This window comes from Prionailurus bengalensis, chromosome D2 (genome assembly GCF_016509475.1).
Source record: "Prionailurus bengalensis isolate Pbe53 chromosome D2, Fcat_Pben_1.1_paternal_pri, whole genome shotgun sequence".
Taxonomy (NCBI): Eukaryota; Metazoa; Chordata; class Mammalia; order Carnivora; family Felidae; genus Prionailurus; species Prionailurus bengalensis.
In genome coordinates, this window is record NC_057351.1 from 11,461,327 (window position 1) to 11,483,901 (window position 22,575).

Sequence of the window (22,575 nt, forward strand, 5' to 3'; positions counted from 1 at the left end):
CAAAAACAAATAAACATTAAAAAAATTAAAAATAAGAAAAATAAAAATTGTGAGTGTGGTATTATTTTTCTTTACTGAAAAGTATCTTGGTCCAGTCTTTGGATCTGGTCTCTTCAGCATCTACTGCCATGACACTATTTAAAAGTGTAATACTAATCATCCATTTCATTCTGTGTTTTAATAAAGACTTAGGACATGCAGAGCAGTAACATATTTAAAAATTAATGAACATCAAGGGTTTAAGTCAACTTCACTTTTTTTCCAATGAGTCACTAGCTTAGCAATCTGAGAAACTCATTTTTAAAAATGTACAGAACACAACCTATCTCATATGAACCATAAGCATGGTTTGTTAACCCTTCATCTTTCCACCACACTATCCTAAACCACTTTAATGAAGAGGAAAGCAAAAGGAAAAAAATCAATATGGAAATAAAACTCAACCAGGGTGGACACAACATGAGCTCTTTTAATTTCTGACCTGCCCGATAGTTTGAAAAAATAAGTCTTTTATATGCAGTGCACTGAGCATATACCAAAATACAAGAATAAGGATATAAAAGAAACATTAAGATCCACTTTTGGAATGCCCAATTAATCTTAAAAACTCAAAAAACTCTTCAGAGAATATAGTCTTTTAAATATGTCTTAAATATTTTAAATATGTCTTAAATATGAATTGGTACGTATATATAAGATAGACTGAAATTGACACTGATCGGTTTGCAAAAAAGGATATTTTTCAGTCCTTATCCAACTCGATTTCTCTGATTTTCATCTGATCTTGTCAACAACATCTTCCAACGACATCACAGAAGTAGCAGGCTGAATAATGGTACCCCAAAGACATCCACGTCCTAATCCCCAGAATCTGTAAGTATGTTACATGATATACGTGGCTGGTTTTAAAGACAGAGGATTGGCCACAGATGAAAAACGTGAACTAGAAAAGGCAAGGAAACAGATTCTTCCCCAGAGTCCTACAGGGACTCAAGTCCTGCCGACACCTTGACTGCCGCCCGCTGAGAATAAATGTAGATGTGTGACCTCAAGAACTGGAATAAATTTACGGTGTCTCCAGCCATCCGGTGCGTGGTAATTTGTCACCGCAGCCACAGAAACCAATATACGTGGCTTCTGCGACTGTTTTCTCCCGGTTCTCCTCATCTCTCAGACTCTTATCTTCCCAGAGCCTTCCATGGGGTCCATCTTTCTTCTTCCCGCTGATTTAACAGTGATGCCACCTCGGGCTCTGCCACTGCTCTTATTACATGGATATTCCATAGTAAAGAGCTTAAAAGCATAGACTTCAGAGCCCAAAGGATAGAGATTTGTACCCCAGCCCCTCCACATGCTAGCCAGATGATCTTTTCAGATATTGTGGTTTTCAGGTCTGGACATTCCAGTTGGTTCCTTTGAATAATTCTTCAATGTTAAGTATTTGAAACTTCTATTTCATTGAACATAGTTGTAATAACTACTTTAAACCTTTGACTGGTAAGATCATCTCGGGGTTGTTCTTAGTTGTTTTTTGTGTTTGTTTGTTTTTTTTTTCTCTTTCCACTATTCTATATGGAAAGTTCCTGTCTGTTCTCCTGTGAAATGGAATCCTTAAAGTATACATTAAACAAGTACAACTGTATGGAGAAAGTATTCATTAAAAATGTTTGTGAATTAACAACGGCATAATAACATAGCGAAAAGTGTAAGATCACCTAACTCATTAAACTGTACTAACCACAACACACATAGGGAATGCTATCACAGTCTCTACAGTTTAACATAATTGTGCCATCAGTATACTGGCAGAACTTGGGGGGTTGGAATGTCGGAGGAAGAGGGACCCAGAGCCAGACTAACCACGATTGCAAAGAATAGGCCAAGTCCAGGGAAAAGGCAGTAAGAAATTAGTACCAGTTCTCCCAAGGGAGTATACAGGGATGAGAAAAAGAATAAGTAAAAGAATATCAACAGCCACTGTTAAATGTACGCTAAGCAGTCTACACGCACCATAATGTAATAACCACCAAACCTGATGGCAAAGACTTACCTTCCCCAAAGCCACAGAAGAATACGTAGCGGAGCTCGTATTCTCAAATATTTCTCTAATTCTATAAAGCCCTGCTACTGGCCCTGTGCTATATACCACCAGCCTGCAAAATAAATCTGAACTGTGAGAAGACATTGACAGATGTGGATTCACAAACAGACAAGTTATAGACCCAGGAGAAGGACAGAAGGAGCAACAGAAGCGAGGATGTACATGTACAGAAGCCCAGGGATGGGCACTGCTCCAGCGATCATTTTCCTTTTCTTGTGTTACATATTTTATCTCCACCCTCAAAATGTTAAAGGCTCTATGAGCAGCTACTCAGATCAACAGGTCTTAGTTTATTTAATATCGATATGCTTTGAATAAGAATAAAAAGCTGAATGAGAGTCAATGGATAAATACATGATCTAGATCTGTCTTACTACACATTTTTTTTTATTAAACAGATACTTCAGAAAATCCCTTTAGATAAAATCCCTCAGAATGCTCTTGTGCCACAAAAATGTTACTTCTTTTACGAATAGTCACAATAAGCAACTCTGTGGAATAAAAACTTCACAAGTTAGGTAATATTTTTGCCCTGTTTCATCTCACACATACCCTTTTGCTATCAGTAATTTTCATGACTTGCTTTGGCACAAATGATGTTGGGAATTTCTTGCTAGTTTCCTGAAGCTTTATGAGAACCAGGCATTTATTCAGAGAGATTCAAGAACATGAGCAAAAATGAAAAAGGATGGCTTTAGATGGAAATTTTTTTCCTTATCTGCAAGTGTGTTCAGATTGCTATGTGCGTATGACAGCATTTTGGACATTAAATGGTATTATGCAATTTACTGAATCACATAAGGAATTTAGAAAGAATTATTTTTTAGAAGAAGAACAAGGCTCTGTTGATTATGAGAAAAATCAGCATTACTCTGTTGACATACTTCCTCCTGGTAGCAGTGGGTCTTTCCTTAAGCAAATCTGCACAGTTTATGAAGCTGGAGATGATAATTTGCTTGACAAAAGGATTTGCCATAGATTCCTATAACGAATTCGAAGTAGAACTAGTTAGTTATGAGGCTACGGGTACCCTTGGAATCCAAAAGACTTGATTCCTACAAGTGCCAGAAACATCCACCTATCAAATGTGATCAGACATGCCATTTAGCTTGTATTATTATCATTAGATGGTTGATAACATGGAGAATTTCTATCTTTCTTGGTAAATAGTCATGGTACCAAATCCTGAGTGTTCCCTAACTCTGAAAATTCCAGGGCTATCTCAGAATACCCCCAAATCACTGGGACCATGCCCAAGTCTCTCCAGGACTTAGCCTCTAGCATTATAGCTGAGGCCCACTCTGATAAAATGATACCTGTGCCAAATTACTTGTTAAACATTCTGAGTATCACTTCAGGGTATCATCAAAACTTCTCTGTGGTCTGGAAGAGTCTTTCTTCCTACAAAATATAGGATCCCCTTGAGGGGAGGACAGTGGTTTCCTCCTAGAAGTTGCTCATCTAAAATTGACACTCAGGTCAATGAAATGGGTCCCTTTCCTATAGCAAATTTTTCTCAATTTATACTTTTGAATTAACACCTTATGGCAGCTATGCTGATCTTTTTTTTTTTTAATTTTTTTTAATGTTTATTTATTTTTGAGACAGAGAGAGACAGAGCATGAATGGGGGAGGGTCAGAGAGAGAGGGAGACACAGAATCTGAAACAGGTTCCAGGCTCTGAGCCATCAGCACAGAGCCCGACGTGGGACTCGAACTCACAGACCACGAGATCATGACCTGAGCCGAAGTCGGACGCTTAACCGACTGAGCCACCCAGGCGCCCCTATGCTGATCTTTAAAACATGGTGTTTCACAAATCACATAAATTGCTACCTTAGAAACAGAGAGAAACCTGCAGAGGGGGAACAATTCAAAATAAAATACAGCTAAATAAAATGATTAGGTGGGGGTACAGAAATTCTAATAAATATCTTAAAAACATAACTTCTAAAATGGTAGTCCCAGTACTTCCTATACACGCAGAAAATTTAGAGCTAACCTAGTCTAACCCCATGATTTGGGAGGGATAAGACATCGTTTCAAATATGTTAAATTTAGAAAAGTGAGTTTAGCAACATAAAATTTAAAGTTATGACCCTTTCATCATAAGCTGGTATCTACAAAGATAAGTAAAAATATACTATACTATATTATATTAATTATACATATAATTAATTATATACAATATATATAAGCTGGTATCTACAAATATAAGTAAAAAGATAATATACTACATATATAATATATAAGTAAAAATATAAAAATATACTTTCCTAGATGCTGAGGCAAAAGAAAAATGATTTTTCCTTTTAAAAATAGTCTTGAATTTCAAAGCTGACATGCTTCAGTGCTGTTTAAAAATCAGAAGAGGTTATTCCAGGTAGAAACAAACCTAGCTGAACTGAGAAATGGTTTACTCCTCTGTAAGCCTATTTTAAAACCTTTGCAATAAAGAGCAGAATTTAAAAAAAAAAAAACTTTATATAGTTTAATACAGTAATTTCAAACTTTTGTAACCAAAAATGAACTCAAAAAAGTTAAAACACACATAAATATACTTGGACCTTTTGTAAAGTAAGTTTTTATTCTACCATCAAATACAAATCACTAAAGCTTCTCCTCCATAGTTACTGGTATACTATTAACATTTAAAACAAATTTAGAATTGATGCACAAACCAATTCAATTTTGTGTAATACTAAATTTTTAAAAATTACAAGGCTAATGAAAATGCATCACATCATAACTCATTTTCTGTAGACTTGCTTTGGCACAGCAAAGTGCCATCTAAACTGGCTCATCTAAACTGACTCATCTAAACTGGAACAATGATTAAAAAAACAATAGCAGTAACACACAGAACAGTAATGGCAAGAGAAAATTTTCAGTTTCAGTCCTGGAAATGGTGTACTTTCTTAAACTATACACTGCAGTAATTATAGCACCATAAAGAAATAAATGAACAAACAAAAAAAAAACCACAAGAAACCAAAATTTGGCCATCCATCCTCTGGCTTAATTTTAAACTTTAATGAATTGGTTAAGAATTGAAAGCAGTGCAGAAATCAGTCGTAGCAAGTTATAGCATGGAAAAAAAATTTAAATTGCCAAATATGCTACAAAGAAAAATGTCTTCATTAGGGGACAGAATAAGAATTCCAATATTCAGAAGAAAATTATTAGCTTCTTGCAAAACTCCGACTAAAGCCCTATCACCCTAATTTTATTTCTTAAAGTATAGAGGAGTGCCATGAAATTTTACTTGCCATAAAGAAGCTTGGAACATAGTCAACATGGTTAGGGGCATTTGAAAATGACATGAAGATTAGTGACAAATAGCCATGCATAAAGCAACTAATTAAAATGGTAACAATAACAGCTCTGAAAATGTACGAAAACACACAAATGCTAAAAGAAAGATTCTGTTTTAAACCACAGACATAAGCATGAGGTTCAATGGCACACATCATCTTGAGGTTGGATTTTTTTTTTTTTTACGTTAAGACATCACAGGACTGCTGGATAAAGCAGGAAGTCAAACTTAAGGAAATCACAAGTAAAACACATTGGCTTATTTTAGCAAAAAGAAGATATCCAATACCTATGAAAGAAACCATTCATTAAAATACCGTAAGTATACATAAATTAAGTACTTGCCCCTTCTGATTTCTCCACTGTGTTAGCCAGCATCTCCTGTAGGGCCCGGACAGAGAGAGACTGTTCCAGCACAAAAGTGCAGATGGAGAGGTCTGGGGGAACATTCTGTGTGGAAAGAGGGAGAGAAGCCGTTGTCATCATCTTCATTGTCATTGTCGTCATCATCATCAAGCAGTCGGACCCAATTTACTTTATTAAACTTCAGTTTCTTTCATAAAAAAAAAGATTACTTATAAATTCTCTATTATCAGCTCCTCAATCACTGAAATACATTATCTAATCTGCTCACACTTAATCCACATTTTAATTTATGGATAACAACAGCCACGGTGTACCGAGTGCCTACTCACTTAGGCACTGCACTCAGAGCTTTATCAGAAACCTGTGTGGTCATCCATGGTAAGGATGATTACTATTGTTATGCGGATAAAAAAACAGAGACGTTAGGTTACTTTTCCAAAGTCACAATAACTAAGTTTTTCAAGGCAGTATTAAAAATCCTGATTTCTTGGACTTCCAAGCATTCTCCTAACCTACCGAGCAGTCAGCTGATAAAAAACACAAACCACAGAATACTACTTGCTTCAAACTATCCAAGTTAATAAATATAAAACTGAATTGGTACAAAATAGCCATTTACACAGGCTTCTCTTCATCCAGAAAAAAGATAGTTACTTTGTTTTACTCAAGTTGGATATGTATTTGGCCTCTAACCAGAGACGTGGCAATTTGACTTCTGCTCTGTCTTGGAGTGGGGTGGGGACTGTGTATTTTCCCTTTCTCTTTCCTTCCTTTAAAACTTCCACTCCAATCAATAACTCCATAAATTGTGAAAATCCCAAAAGGTTAACTATCAAGGTGGTGAAGAAAACAGGGTAAGAACTGACTGGTGAGTTAGACACAACTATCCCAATCAGGAGCAAGTATATTATCGTTCATGAATGCTTTTTGCTTTAGATAAGCAGGATCCAGTGGGCAATCCAACAGGGTCTGGAAAGAGGCTCAAAGGAGGATTTTCCTAACAGAAGACCATTATGAATACATTACACAGTACATGCAAGTGACACAATGTCTTCTTCACAAAACGAACATTAGGAAGACAATTCTAACTTGATGTAATGAATCAAAATTACAATTTTTCATGTCTAAATATTTATTAAATTGAATCACTACCATTAAAATGATTCTTATCATCAGAGAATGATACTTGATGGTTTCAAGGAAAATGGAGAACCAGGGTTCCAGAATTAAAATTCTTTTGTGGATGAAATGAACATATAATCTTGGTCACTAAGGTTACTCATACCCCACAAACCTTCCTGGCACCCATGTATGTATATATGTATGTATGTATCTATCTATCTTTCCTTCCTTCCTCCCTAAATCTTTTTTTTTTTTTAATGTTAATCTATTTTTGAGAGAGAGAGAGAGAGAGAGAGAGAGGCAGAGAGAGAGAAAGAGAAACAGAGGATCCAAAGTGGGGTCTGCACTCACAGCAGAGAGCCCAATGAGGGGCTCCAACTCATGAACCGTGAGATCATGACCTGAGCCAAAGTTGGACACCAAACCAACTGAGCCACCCAGGCCTCCCTATTACTTATCTTCTTTTAAGATTATGTATTCATTTTTGAGAAAGAGAAAGACACAGTAGGGGAAGGGTAGAGAGAGAGTGAGAGAAAGAGAATCCCAAGCAGGCTCCACACCATTTGCCTAGAGCCTGACATGGGGCTCAATCCCGTGAACTGTGAGATCATGGCCTGAGCTGAAATCAAGAGTCAGATGCTTAACTGAGTCACCCACATAGCCCTGTTCTTTATTTTTTCTTTGTTTAATATGAAATTTATTGTCAAATTGGTTTCCATACAACACCCAGTGCTCATCCCAACTGTTCTTTATTTTTTCAATGAAATTCCCTTCGTTGGATTCCTCTATTCTCCTATTCAGGGCTTCTGACGCCCCCAAATTTCCTTCCATTCCTTCTCAGACTACCTCAAGTAGTCATCAAAGCAAACACCCAGATCTGGGCATAGCTACTGCTTTCACAGTCTGCAGTCAGCTGGACAAGGGCTCCCTTTCCAAAACCCCCAGATGAAAGACTAGAGCCTAGGCAAGAACTTCTCTTTTACTATGACATTAGGAAAAATTCTTTTAAATTTAACTTTCTCGGCTCTAACTATATTAACTGCAATTTATCGGACCAAGACAAAGGCCAATGGGGGAAAAAATCTGTTACTCAAAGCATTTATTCCATTCCTATCCATTTAATTGTGAGAGGTTGGAAGCTATACCAACATGGCGGGTAGACTACCATGTTATTAAATGGTGTGCTAGTAAACCAATTTCTCGGGGGGAAAAATGCCTTGATGGGTAGCATTTGCCCATTTCTGTGACACAAATACTTTAATAATTGCTGATCTCGAAGTCAAAGTTTATAAATCAGCTCATAAAATTCCTAAATATGTAACACGTAGCTCTCAGGAATCTACAAGAACTGTTCCCAATGTACCATTGGACTGATTTCAGACCCACATCCATTAGTTGCTTTAGAATGACTATATTAAAACAGTTAAGAGCTTGGATTCTATACACAGTCACCTAAGCAATAATCCTGGCCTCACTACTTACTAGCTGCTAACTTTTCTAATCTTTGGTTTCCTTCCCTGGAAAATGGTTTAGGAATTATAACAACTACACCATCCCCATGGAGTTCCTGTGAAACAGAAGTAAGTAAAAAGGCTTATCACAACGTCAAGAACAGAACAAGAGCTCAAAATAAGGGAGCCATGGTCATTAGTTTTGATTACTGTCCTTTCTCTCTGTGGCACTCAGGAGTACCACTCATGTCTTAAAGCTGACTCTTGGGTGGAGTCTGCTTTGGAGAAACAGTGTTTGAAATCACAAATCAGGGGTGCCTGGGTGGCTCCATCGGCTACGTGTCTGACTTCATCTCATGTCATGATCTCATAGTGTGAGTTCAAGCCCTGCATCAGGTTCTGCACAGTCAGAGAATCCCTACTTGGGATTCTCTCTCTCTCCCTCCCTATCTCTCTCTCTCTCTCTCTCTCTCTCTCTCTCTCTCTCTCTCTCTCCCCCCCCCTCCCTCTCTACCCCACTCATGCTCTCTCTCTCAAAATAAAGACACTTAAAAAATCATTAATTATGCACCTGTTCATAATATCCAAAATGTTCTAGTATTTTCAAGAAAAGGTAGTTTCTGGTAACATTCAAAAGTTTATACACTGGATGTATTTATTAAATTGTTTCATGCTTCATTTGATCAAAATGTTAAAAGTATGGATCACTACAACAGCTTGCATTTATTTTAAAGACCCTTGAAAAAAACATGAATTTGGAATGTGTTCATCTTGCCACACTAACTTCATCTTGCCACAGCATGACATGCCTGTTACACACGTTTTTCTAGACAGTAGGAGTTAGCAGGAGTAAGGAACAGACAATCCACAAAAGTAGTTCTCTCTCAGACTCAACCCACTTTCTTCCGACCCATCTTTCTCTTCTCCCTCTCTCTCTCTCTTTGCCCCTCTCCTCCTCAAAATACACATAGATGTAATAGAAAAGCTGAGAAGAAAATATTGTTTACCCCTTTCGCAAAAATGTGAAACGATACAAATCAAAGCTCTGTAGTATCATGTTTGTTTCGTTCTGAGGAAAAATCATCTGGTTATTTTGCGCAACAGAGTCATTACTATAACTTGTTATCTTTTATTTTTATTTTTTAAAGTTTATTTTATTTTGAGACAGAGAAAGAGAGTGTGAGTGGAAGAGAGGCAGAGAGGGAGGTAGGGAGAGAGAGAATCCCATGCAGGCTCTGCATTGTCATCGCAGAGGCTGATGCGGGGCTCGAACCCACAAGCCGTGAGATCATGACCTGAGCGAAGCTGGCTGCTTAACTGACTGAGCCACCCAGGTGCCCAAACTTGTGAACCACCAAGGGGCGCCTGGGTGGCTCGGTCAGTTAAGCATCCGACTTCAGTTCAGGTCATGATCTCGCGGTTTGTGAGTTTGAGCCCCGCGTCGGGCTCTGTGCTGACAGCTCAGAGCCTGGAGCCTGCTTCTGTTTCTGTGTCTTCCCTTCTCTCTCTGCCCCTCCCCCGCTTGTGCTCTATCTCTCTGTGTCCCTCAAAAATAAATAAATGTAAAAAGAAAATTTAAGTGAACCACCAAAAGTATTCCTTAATGTAGATGAATGTTTCTTCAAATAACCTTGAATGTTTTATAATAGCTAAACCATAACATGGTATTTATGTTAAGCCTTTGTTCCCACTTCCCAAAAATAAAGTTAAGTCAGTGAAAAATAAAGGGTCTTGTTCTTTAGTTACAAACCAACTAAATGGCTGGAAATCAAAGTGACTCCTAACAGGAGGCACAAGAAATAAAGTATTATGTTCTAGAAACCTCAGGCGTGAGAGTCTCAACCTACAAACACCTGCAAGCTATCATCTTGTCCTCCATCTCTTATTTTTTAAAGTCCTGTTACCAAGAAATCTGAGTTTTCAAACTGCAATATGAGAAAACTTCACAGGGGACCTGGGTGGCTCAGTCGGTTGACCATCCAACTTCAGCTCTGGTCATGATCTCGTGGTTCCTGAGCTGGAGCCCCGCGTCGGGCTCGCTGCTGTCAGCACGGAGCCCACTTTGGATCCTCTGCCCCCACCTCTGCCCCTCCCCGACTTGCGTTCTCCCCAAAGTAAGTAAATATTTTGAAACAAGGGACTCTGCTGTCCTTACAATGAGTGTGCTCCTAAATCGTGGAAGCCACCCTTATGTTGTATGCTTTCCATTATAAGGACTTCGAAAGAGACCACGTCAGAATGTAACACTAAGGAGGACAGCACAGCATGTACGTCTGTCTACCTCTTACACATCACACACACATTTCTTTTCCATGCGAAATCAACTCAGAGAAAGTGCTTCTGTCTGAATGTCTACCTGGGCTGCCCAGAACAGTACCCCAAGCGGGCAGGCGAAAGGTTAGCAATACTCTTCACGTAGAGACAACCCCAATTCGATGAGGATATGTGTACGTTCACAAGAATAACAAACCTTAAGCTAGCAGCATGGTTGGGTATCTTTTCTTCTTTTTAAAATACAAATTGGTCACTGTTCTCCTCTGCCTAACAGCTACCTGGCCTTAAGGGAAGAAAATTCTCCAGAATAACCACATACAGCATCTGGCTTTGTTGGCACTGGAGAGTCTGTGTGAAATCAATTAGGTTTCCAACTGAGGTACCCATCAAACCACTTGGCTTCCACAGATGTATCTGCCTAACCCACTTAAAAAACCTATTGAAACATGCCATTACCTTAACTGAACTGCAACCAGTTATTTGGGACTACGTAAGTCACAGCTCATCTCTTATCACTGTATAAAAACTGCATAGCAACTAACCACTCCATTTAAAAAAAAAAAATTTAAGGTTTTATTATTTATTTTTGAAAGAGACAGAGCGTGAGCAGGGGAGCGGCAGAGAGAGGGAGACACAGAATCTGAAGCAGACTCCAGGCTCTGAACTGTCAGCACAGAGCCTGATGCAGGCGTGGAACTCACGAGCCGTGAGATCGTGACCTGAGCCGAGGTCGAACGCTTTAAATGACTGAGCCACCCAGGAACCCCTTAATCACTCCATTTTAGCATCCTCATACCTCTGCTCATGCTTTTCCTCCTTTAGCCTAAAATATCCATTTCCAGGTCTCCACCTATGAAAACTATTTCATGTTTTTGAATCACACATAAATAGAATTACATATGAAAACATTTTCCTTATTGAAAATTCAAACAATACTAAAAAACTGAAAGCTCTCTCTTCCCAAATTTAATTATACTCATTCTCCCTTATCCTTCCTCCCAGGTGTCATCACATGGAGCTTGATGGCCTTCTGGCTGTGCCCCTTTCCAGGTCTTTTGTTGTGCACTTACACATATGCTCACATAGAAGCGTACAGAATGGCTTTTCCCATTAACGGGCTCCCTTTGTCCAAATTACGTATTTTAAATTACTAATATGTCTTAGAGATCATTGTCTATGAGCCTATCCATATAGGCTCCTCCCAGACTGCTAGAGAATCTACATGTATCATATTCCTTCTGAAGACTGGTTCAAGTTCTCTGCCATGTAACACGGTTACTCAACTTGGACCCTCACCCTCCCAGCCACCGCTTGACCAGCCTGATGTGGTAGCTTACAACACACAGTGTTCACTGTTCAATGAGTTGACCTCAACCTCTGGTTCCAAGTGTTTCTGCCTACAGGGATGTAGGTAGTCATAGCCCAAATGACAGATCTCTACTTTTGCTTCTGTTTCAGTGCTTCTGATACAAAGACAGTTGCTTCACCTTTATGCAGTGACTTCCAAGTGTGCTCCACATAACCTGTGGGGTAACTCAGATATCACAAAATGTATTTTGAAAATCAATGAGATGTTAGCTCATGGCAGTTTGACAGCATAAGAAAAAGAGCAAGACAGTGTATCAGAGGACATGGCGCTCAGACCCAGGGCGTAGCTAGCCAAGGGACTGTAGGTAAATCAGTCTGAGCTCTCCCATCTGTGTAAGTGGCAAAATGCTTTTCATATTTCAGAGAATTGTTCTGAGGTTCAAATAAGAAAATCAGTGCATTATAAACCGAAAAGTGCCAATAAAATATCATTTTTATCTGCCTAATTTAAGAAAAACCTAAATCAGATAGAAAGCTCAGAATCGCAGAGATGTAAATTAAGAGAAGAACCAATGTTCTATCAAGAAATGTGAAGACAGTATATTTTAGAGTGGAGCAGATGGTCTGAAGTTGAGACAGATTTGTTTTTGCTCAGCTACCCATCTGCTGAGTGGCCTTTGGCAAGGGACTGTAACCACGGAGGGTCAACTTCTCCATGAACTATGGAGGTACCAAAATGTATCTTCTCCAAAAAATAAAGTTGTTTTTTTTTTTTAAGCTGCCAAGTAGAAACAGGAAACAGACAAAATTTCACCTACCAGATGGGGAATAATATTCTTTAAAATGTTTACATATTCCACCATTCCAATAAAATTATGGTGTTGTATCCCATTGACTTACATGAAGTACTGTAAAAGGTATTATCAAGCAGGATATAAGAAAAATCCTGGTTCACTTTTTCCTCTTTATATGTCTTCAAAACTCCAATCATAACACTTCACTATATCCCCAGCCTGGCAATGTGGTTATTACAAGACTTTCACACCTTTCTATGAGAGTTCACAGGTCTGGGTAGTTTTTCTTGTCATATTCTTTTTCCCTTCATCCCACTTTGCACCAAAGATTAACATGAAACTGCCTTAGAGAAAGAAACATTTATCCTATGTAAACTCATTTTCAGCTTTGTAACAGACAAGGCTAAATGCGATCGTAACAGATAAAACTGATTATGTCTGGGTTTCCCGGGGTCTAAAGGCTTTGAATCTCTTCAGAAAAACTCAAGCCATTCCACTTGGCGTTCTTTTTTTTTTTTTTTTTTAAATTTTTTTTTTTAACGTTTATTTATTTTTGAGACAGAGAGAGACAGAGCATGAATGAGGGAGGGGCAGAGAGAGAGGGAGACACAGAATCGGAAGCAGGCTCCAGGCTCCGAGCTATCAGCGCAGAGCCCGACGCGGGGCTCGAACTCGCGGACCGCGAGATCGTGACCTGAGCTGAAGTCGGACGCTTAACCGACTGAGCCACCCAGGCGCCCCTCCACTTGGCGTTCTTGACAACATGGGTCCAGGTGGAGAAGGATCTTTTAGGAGGTTTAAATGACTGGTAATTAGTGTAAATCACCACTACAAAGAGCCATAGCTCTACCAATTCAGCAGTTTATCACGAAAATCCCGAGTGACTTCATAGGGTTTCATATGATTTGCTCGCGTGTTCATTTCACCCACTGGCACATATCTTTTTATACAATGTCCTTTAAACACAATATTAAGTAGATACACCAACCTATCTTATTTGTACAATTGCTTTAACATTCAGATGACTCAAAGGCGTCAGTGCAAATGGAGAGGTACACTAGTTTGACATTCCATCACACATTACCTCTCCCATTCTAATAACACCCAGGAATATGATCTCAGGTCGAATCTGCTCTCACATCTTGAGTGGGAGCCATAGTTGGGCAGAACACAAGTACATGATATTTTGAAAGCAAAACACTCAAAAAGAAACCAAAAGAGAGATTTCCGCTATGAATTAAGATTCAATATGAAGGTATCTTAAAAACCATACATGCTGGGGGCGCCTGGGTGGCTCAGTCGGTTAAGCATCCGACTTCAGCTCAGGTCATGATCTCGCGGTCTGCGAGTTCGAGCCCCGCGTCGGGCTCTGGGCTGATGGCTCAGAGCCTGGAGCCTGCTTCCGATTCTGTGTCTCCCTCTCTCTCTGCCCCTCCCCCGTTCATGCTGTGTCTCTCTCTGTCTCAAAAATAAATAAAAAAACGTTCAAAGAAAAAAAAAATTTAAAAAAAAAAAAAAAACCATACATGCTGTTAAGGGTTCACTGGATATAGCCCCCTACTTCTAAACACTGCTAAGTCAAACACCTATCAGTCACAATCTTTATCAAAGCCTAACTCTCCAGACTCTAGGTAATGGCCCACTATGTTATTTGAATTTAAAGCATATAGTTTCTAGTCCTATAAATACACGATGATGTTCCAGGAAGTTGGGCTCCAATTTGAGAAATCCATTGAAAAACTCTAGGGTCCCCACTAAATTCAGAGTTTACAGCTGGAGTTACATAAGTAAATGGATGAATATACAAGCCCGAGAAGAAAGTCGCCATAAATTATTTTGGAGCAAAGTTTCACTTTGCACCAAAGAGATATTCTTAAGGATTAGCAAAATACATATATGTTCATCACATATGTAGAAAGCATGTGGCATTGTCACGATAGCAAGTATACACTGATAACTAAAACAAAAATAATGTGTGGCCCAAGCATCTGTCCTCTGTAAGGACGAGAAGCTGTGCCACATCACAGAAGGGAGCTCATCTGATTTGGAGCAGATGTCACATACCCTACGTTGTCTGTAAAAGTGACCCTTTCCAGGAAGACCCAACAGCCCTTCTAGTCTGACTCCATACATTCCTGAGTGAGGTTGCCAGCATGCAAAATAGTCCCAAGCTCTTCAGAGACTCCTGGCTAACCCTGAGTAGTGCGCGCACAAAGAGACACAAAGGACCCAGCAGAAAGTAAATCTGAAGCAGGGTTCAAATGGCCTGAACTTCGCACGCACTTCTCCACCCCACACAAGTCCACGTGCTGAGGACAGAAACCTTACTGTTCAAAGTATGCATGTGCAACCATTGCCCTCACTCAATGCTACACACGAACAGGGCAACCTACAGGAATCCAGGCTGAAATAAAAATAAGAATGAAAAGAAAAATTTGAGCACTGACATCAGTGTTAAAACACCACGGAGGAGACATATTACCCAGATTTAGTCCAGGCAAGTTCCTAAAAAAAGAAAAGCCAAACGCAGAAAAGTAACACAACCTTGAAATGGGGAAATCAGAATGTGTTCTTCTGGGGCAACTGGGTGGCTCAGTCGTTTAAGCATCTGATTCTTGGTTTCCACTCAGATCATGATCTCACGGGTTGTGGGATCCAATCCCACGTTGGGCGCACAATTCCAATGGCATTTTTCACAGAAAGAGAGCAAACAATTGTAAAATTTGTATGGAACCACAAAAGACCCCAAAAAGCCAAAGCAATCTGGAGAAAGAATAACAAAGCTAGAGGCATCGTGCTTCCTGATTTCAAACTAGATGACAAAGGTACTAATCAAAGCAGGACAGGATTGGCATTAAAAAAAAAAAAAGGCACGTAGGTCAATAGAATGGAACAGAGACCCAGAAATAAGCCTATGCATATATGGTCAATTACTTTACAGCAACGGAGCCAAGAACATACAATGGGTAAACAATAAGCTATATAGGGAAAATCAGATGGCCACATGTAAAAGAATGTAACTGGACCACCCTCTTGCACCACACACAAAAACTAACTCAAAATGTATTAAATCCATGAAGGCAAGACCTGAGACCAGAATACTCCTAGAAGAAAACCTGACATCAGTCTTGGTGATGAGATTTTGGATTTGACACCAGAAGCAAAGGCAACAAAAGTAAAAATAAATGGGGCTACATCAAACTAAAATGCTTCTACACATCAAAGGAAACCATCAACAAAATGAAAAGACAAAACATTTATGATAAGGGATTTATACCCAAAATGTATGAAGAACGCATACAACTCAACAGCAAACAAACAATCCAATTTAAAAATGGACGAGGGGCACCTGGGTGGCTCAGTCGGTTAAGCGCCGACTTCGACTCAGGTCACGATCCTACGGGTGACAAGTTCAAGCCCCGCGTCGGGCTCTGGGCTGACGGCTCAGGGCCTGGAGCCTGCTTCGGATTCTGTGTCCCCCTCTCTCTCTGCCCCTCCCCCGTTCATGCTCTGTCTCAAAAATAAATATAAACATTGAAAAAAAATTTTAAGAAAAATGGGTAAGAGGACTTGAATACTTTTCCAAAGAACACATTCAAATGGCCAAAAGGTACATAAAGAGGTGTTCTACATCACTGTCAGGAAAATGCAAATAAAAACCATAATGAGATATCACCTTACACCTGATAGAATGGTTATTATGAAGAAGACAGGAAATAACAAATATTGGCAACATTGTGGAGAAAAGGGAATATGTTTACATGTGATGGAAACATAAATTGGTGCAGCCACTATGAAAAAGAGTATGGAGATTTCTCAAAAAATTAAAAATAGAAATCCCCTACAATCCAGCAATTCCACTTCTGGGTGTATACGCAACAGAAATGAAAACAGGATCTGCACTCCCATATTCATTGCAGCATTTATCAAGATATTTAAGATATGGGGACAATCTAAGTGTTTATCGATGAATGGATGGATAAGGAAGATGTGGGGCAGACACAATGGAGCATTATTCAGCCGTAAGAAAGAAGGAAATCCTGCCATTTGCAACAACACGGATTGAACCTGAGGCCTTATGCTAAGTGAGCTAAGTCAAACAAAGACAAATACGGCGTATCACTTATATGTCGAATCTAAAAAAGCCAAACTCAGAGACCAGAATGGTGCTTATCAGGGACAAGGGGGTGGGGAAAAGATAATACACTGATCAATGAGTACAAACTTCCAGTTTAAGATGAATAAATTCTGAGGCTCGAATCTACAGCACAGTGATTATAGTTAATAATGCTGCATTATATACTTGGAAGTTGCTAAGAGAGACGATCTTAAATGTTCTCACCACAAAAACGTAAGGGTAATTATGTGATGTGATGCAGGTGTTAGGTAATGCTACGGTGGCAATCTTTTGGCAATATATAAGTGTATCAAATCAACATCCTGTACACCTTAAATTTACACAACAGTGTTATGTCAATTATACCTCAATAAAGGTGGAAAAAGACATAAGCTTATAAAAAACAGTTATAAAACTGTATAATTGGATTTACAACACTCATATATGATTTTAAAATAGTACAAAAAGAATGGAGCTATGTGAAACAAAGTTTCTTTATTTTATTGGAATTAAATTAGTATTAACCTTAAGTATGTTGTGAAGTTACATCGATGAGTTACAATAAATTAAAATAATGCATATTTCAATTCCTAGAGTAACTACTAAGAACATGACTCAAAAAATACACAGCAGGGGCGCCTGGGTGGCTCAGTCGGTTGAGCGTCCGACTTCGGCTCAGGTCATGATCTCGTGGTCCGTGAGTTCGAACCCCACGTCGGGCTCTGTGCTGAACGCTCAGAGCCTGGAGCCTGTTTCAGATTCTGTGTCTCCCTCTCTCTCTGACCCTCCCCCGTTCATGCTCTGTCTCTGTCTCAAAAATAAATAAACATTAAAAAAAAATTAAAAAACAAATACATAGCAAAAAATAAGCAAAAGAGGTTTCAAAATGGCATACTAACCATTTTACACAAAAGAAGGAAATGACTAAGGAACAAAAGAACAAAAACAACAACAAAAAAGAGGAGGCATAAAACAAAAAATAAAATGACAAAAAATCAAAGTAACCATTCCCTGTATACTTTTCAAGGAAAATATGATGTATATACATACACACACACAAAATAGAATATTATTATTGGGATGGATATTATAAATTATACTTGAATAAAAAATTAATAATATATAAAATACAAACAGAGGAATAACAGAGGGATATTATTCAGCCTTTAAAAAAAAGGGAAGCACCTGGGTGGCTCAGTCGGTTAAGTGTCCAACTCTTGGTTTCCACGCAGGTCACGATCTCACGGTTTGTGGGTTTGAGCCCCACATTGGACTCTGCAGTGACAGCTTGGAGCCTGCTTGGGATTCTCTCTCTCTCTCTCTCTCTCTCTCTCTCTCTCTCTCTCTGCCTCTTCCCCACTTGCTCGTGCACTCTCACTCTCTATCAAAAATAATTTTGATAAAATATTTTTTTTAAGGGAAGGAAATCCTGTGGTTTGTGACAACATCAGTGAACCTGGCATTGTGTCACGTGAAATCAGTTGGATTCAGACAAACACTGCATGATTTCATTTACGGGTAAAATCTCTAATCGTCAAACCCACAGAAGCATGTAGCAGAATGACTGTGGCTGGGGGCTAGGGAAAAGGGGGAAATGGGGAGCTCTTGGTCAAGGGGCACCACATTTCAGTTTTGCAAGATGAGTAATTCTGCAGATCTAATGTATAGCACAGTAACTGCTACTAACAATACTGTATTGCCTGTTTGAAATTTGCTGAGAGTTCATCTTAAGGGTTCACACCACATAAAAAACAATTTTAACTGTGAGAGGTGAGAGACGTGTTAAACAGCTTGACTGTGGTAATTATTTCACAATGTGTGTGTGTACGTGTGTGTGCATATATGTGAGATATATATGTGTATATATACATTTTTTATACGTATATATTTTATACCTTAAATATATACAATTTTAATTTGTCAATTACAACCTCAATACAACTAGGGGGTAAATCCCACTGCCTAGTAAATTACATCCAAGCTCCCTGCCTGGTGTCCATATTCTAGATCCAACCTAAGTTTCCAGCCTATATTTAATGCTTACTATGATTGGGCTACATTGGATAACTCTCTACTCTTCATAAACCTATTTCCTATTCCCATCTTTGTCCTTTGTCCAATTTCTACTCATTCTTCAATGCCAAGCTCAAGTAGTACGTCCGTGCAGCATCTCCTTCTGACTCAAACTGCCTTGTATGATGCATATTTGTATGCAACACATCTTTTCTCACTTTTTGGTAACCTAGAGACTTCCTTACCCTCCACTATGCTTTACTTGTGATATATATTGTTGAAAAGTCTGAATAGTACTGTCTGTGCTCCATGGGCAAGGCCCATTAAAGAAAAACAATTCTGTGAAACATATACCATCTCATTGCAAATGAACCACTGGAAAAAAATTATAAATAAGCCCTAGAAATATTTTTAAATTATATTACTTTTAAATTTTTAACTAAAGATTTTTAAATAAGGTAGATGTGATCTTTCCAAGGTAAATATGTTAAAACAATGCAAAATCTAACATTTCTGTGAAGCCTTAAAAATTCTAATTCATGCTGATTTTATTTTATTTTATTTTTTTTAATTTTTTTTTCAACGTTTATTTATTTTTGGGACAGAGAGAGACAGAGCATGAACGGGGGAGGGGCAGAGAGAGAGGGAGACACAGAATCGGAAACAGGCTCCAGGCTCTGAGCCATCAGCCCAGAGCCTGACACGGGGCTCGAACTCACGGACTGGACTGCGAGATCGTGACCTGGCTGAAGTCGGACGCTTAACCGACTGCGCCACCCAGGCGACCCCATGCTGATTTTAAAAATAATGTTTTTAAGATTGAAGAACACTTAAAAAAATCAACATTTTCTGCACAGAATTTAATTACGTTATTTCAGGACGCTTTATTGCAGGAAATTAGATGGATTCATACACACCTACTCCATTCATAGGTAGGTTACTAACCTGAAAAATTTGTTGGATCTTTACAGAAGTAAATTCTTTGGTGATAAAATTACACACTTGTAAATCTTTTGTTTGGCAAATGACATAATAAAATTGAACGAATGAGGACACGTTTACTCCTAGTAAAAAGATTTAATGATAAAAACGTCCATTAAAATAACCATCCATCTATTTTCTACAAGCTAATCCCAGTTTATATTAATTTCACCCCCATTAACCACACTTTATGTTTATACCCATAATTGCTTAAAGAATGAATGATCTAGTTAAGTTTTCGGTGCCTGCTGAAATACATCTTCGTTAGACTGATCTCATTTCCTGCAGAGCACCAGGCCATAATCACCAGTGAAAAGTAAGCACATAATTTATCAGGACTTGAGGAAAGTCTCCATCTCTGTTGAAGAAAACATTCTCATCTTTAAGCGTGAAACTACTCAAACCTTTCCAGTCTATGATACGCCTGAAACACTAACCAACTTAAACAGCTCACACTGAATTGATGCATGCTCAATAGACTAACAATTCAATTATCACAGAATACTCAAATTCAAATTGGGAATCTGAGCACCCGCAAAGCTAGCACTCCTTTTTACATATATAACTTTAGCCATGAACACATTTCAAAAAACAGTGTAAAAACTCAGCTCCTTAAACTACGATTTATTTTTCCAGGATGCCTGTTTGAACATATTTTTGCCTTTGAAAATTCATGCTGAAATATGAAATACATTTTTGCTTTCTCAATTTGATTTTTAAATTTGGTTTTTCCTATTAAATTATTCATTATCATCTTTCAAAAGAACTAAACTTTTTAAAAAAGTTCAGGAGGAGAGAGGGAGAGAATCTTAAGCCGACTTCACACTCAGCACAGAGCCAGATGCAGGGTTCGATCCCACTACCTCAGGATCATGACCTGAGCTGAAATCAAGAGTTGGATGCTCAACCAACTGAGCCACCCAGACACCTCTCAAAAGAACTTCTGAAAATTGTGTTAAAAGTGGAATATCGGGATCTCATAAAAATCAACAATATGAGGCCATTGAAGGAAGAAAAATGAATTAAAACGCGAGGGTGTAAAACACCTAATTTCTGTAACCTCAAGCAAGAGCATTTCATCAAGTTGGAAACTGGAGTAGAGATTACTGGTCTCCAAACCTCTCTCACTGTATACCCTGGATGACTTCCCTAATGTTGCTTAACCAAGTACTACGAATTCAGTAGCAACACAAACTTATCCTCTTCCAGCTATAGAGGTCAGAAGCCTGAAATCTGTTTCATTAGGCTAACATCAAGATCCGAGCAACGGTGGGGGTGCCTGGGTGGCTCAGTCAGTTAAGCATCTGACTTCAGCTCAGGTCATGATCTCACAGTTCATGAGTTCGAGCTGCATCAGGCTCTGTACTGACAGCTCTGAACCTGGAGTCTGCTTCAGATTCTGCCTCTCTCTCTCCCTGCACCCTTTCCCTGCTCGTGCTCTTTCTCTCTCTCAAAACTAAACATTAAAAAAAAACAAAAACAAAAACATATGAGCAACGTTGTATTCCTGGCGCCGAAGGGAGGGTTCCCTGCCTTTTTCGGGGGCTACACATCACCTGTATTCCTTGACTTCACCTTCAAAGCATATCCTTCCAATACCAATCTTCATTCACCACAACCTCTTCTCCCATTCCGTAGTCAAATCTCTCTGACCCTCCCTCTTAGAAGGATACTCCTAGGGGCGCCTGGGTGGCGCAGTCGGTTAAGCGTCCGACTTCAGCCAGGTCACGATCTCGCGGTCCGTGAGTTTGAGCCCCGCGTCAGGCTCTGGGCTGATGGCTCGGAGCCTGGAGCCTGCTTCTGATTCTGTGTCTCCCTCTCTCTCTGCCCCTCCCCCGTTCATGCTCTGTCTCTCTCTGTCCCAAAAAAATAAAAATAAACATTGAAAAAAAAAAAAAAGGATACTTCTAATTCCAATCAGAACTTACCCAACTAATCCAGGACAATCTCCTCATGTCAAGATGCTCAGTTTAGCCACATCTGTAAAATCCCCTTTGCCATATAATGCCTTTACAGGTTACAGGGATAAGGACCCAGGTACCTGTGGCATCAATGGAGCCTACCACAAACTCCATAAGCAAATATTTTGAACATAAATTACAAAACAGAACGTATTAAAATACTGTTTTCATCATACATCTGAACTCCAGTACTAATATACATTATAAAATATTACAAATCAAGCTAAAACATTTTCTATAACTTACTTTACTTGAACAGAACAAATTACGGCTGAATATGGTTCATGGTTTTTTAAATCATGGATTAAAAATTTGTAATACAATACTATGAAAGGCTGGTTTCAAGTGAAGTTTAATCTCAAAAGTAATTTGTTTAAAGGCTTTTAAAGCTGAAAAAGAGGAGTGCCTGGGTGGCTCAGTCAGTTGAAGTTTGTCTGACTTTGGCTCAGGTCATGAACTCGCAGTCTGTGGGTTCAGGACCTGTTTTGGGCTCTGTGCTGACAGCTCGGAGCCTGGAGCCTGCTTCAGATTCTCTCTCTCCCTTTCTCTCTGCCCCTCTCTCACTTGCGTGTGCTCTCTCTCTCGCTCTCTCTCTCTCTCTCTCTCTCTCTCAAAAATAAACATTAAAAAAATCTTTAAATAAATAGTTCAGTTCTGAAAAGTCTCACTCTGATGACTATACACTCTGACTAGTTTATATGGCTCAAGGAACAAGTAAACCACAGGATAAGATTTGTAATTAAAATAAATGTTCTGATAGACTTGAGTGTTT

General features: G+C 38.9%; 1 protein-coding gene across 11 annotated transcripts in view; it reads right to left on the bottom strand.

The window, feature by feature from the left end:
* RYR2 (ryanodine receptor 2) overlaps positions 1-22,575 on the bottom strand; it is a 756,924-nt gene that overhangs the window by 481,833 nt on the left and 252,516 nt on the right. For all 11 annotated transcript variants that reach the window (XM_043596215.1, XM_043596214.1, XM_043596207.1 and 8 more), the window contains exon 3: positions 5,762-5,866. In XM_043596215.1, coding sequence (XP_043452150.1) covers positions 5,762-5,866 — 105 coding nt within the window. The remainder of the gene's footprint in view (positions 1-5,761; positions 5,867-22,575) is intronic.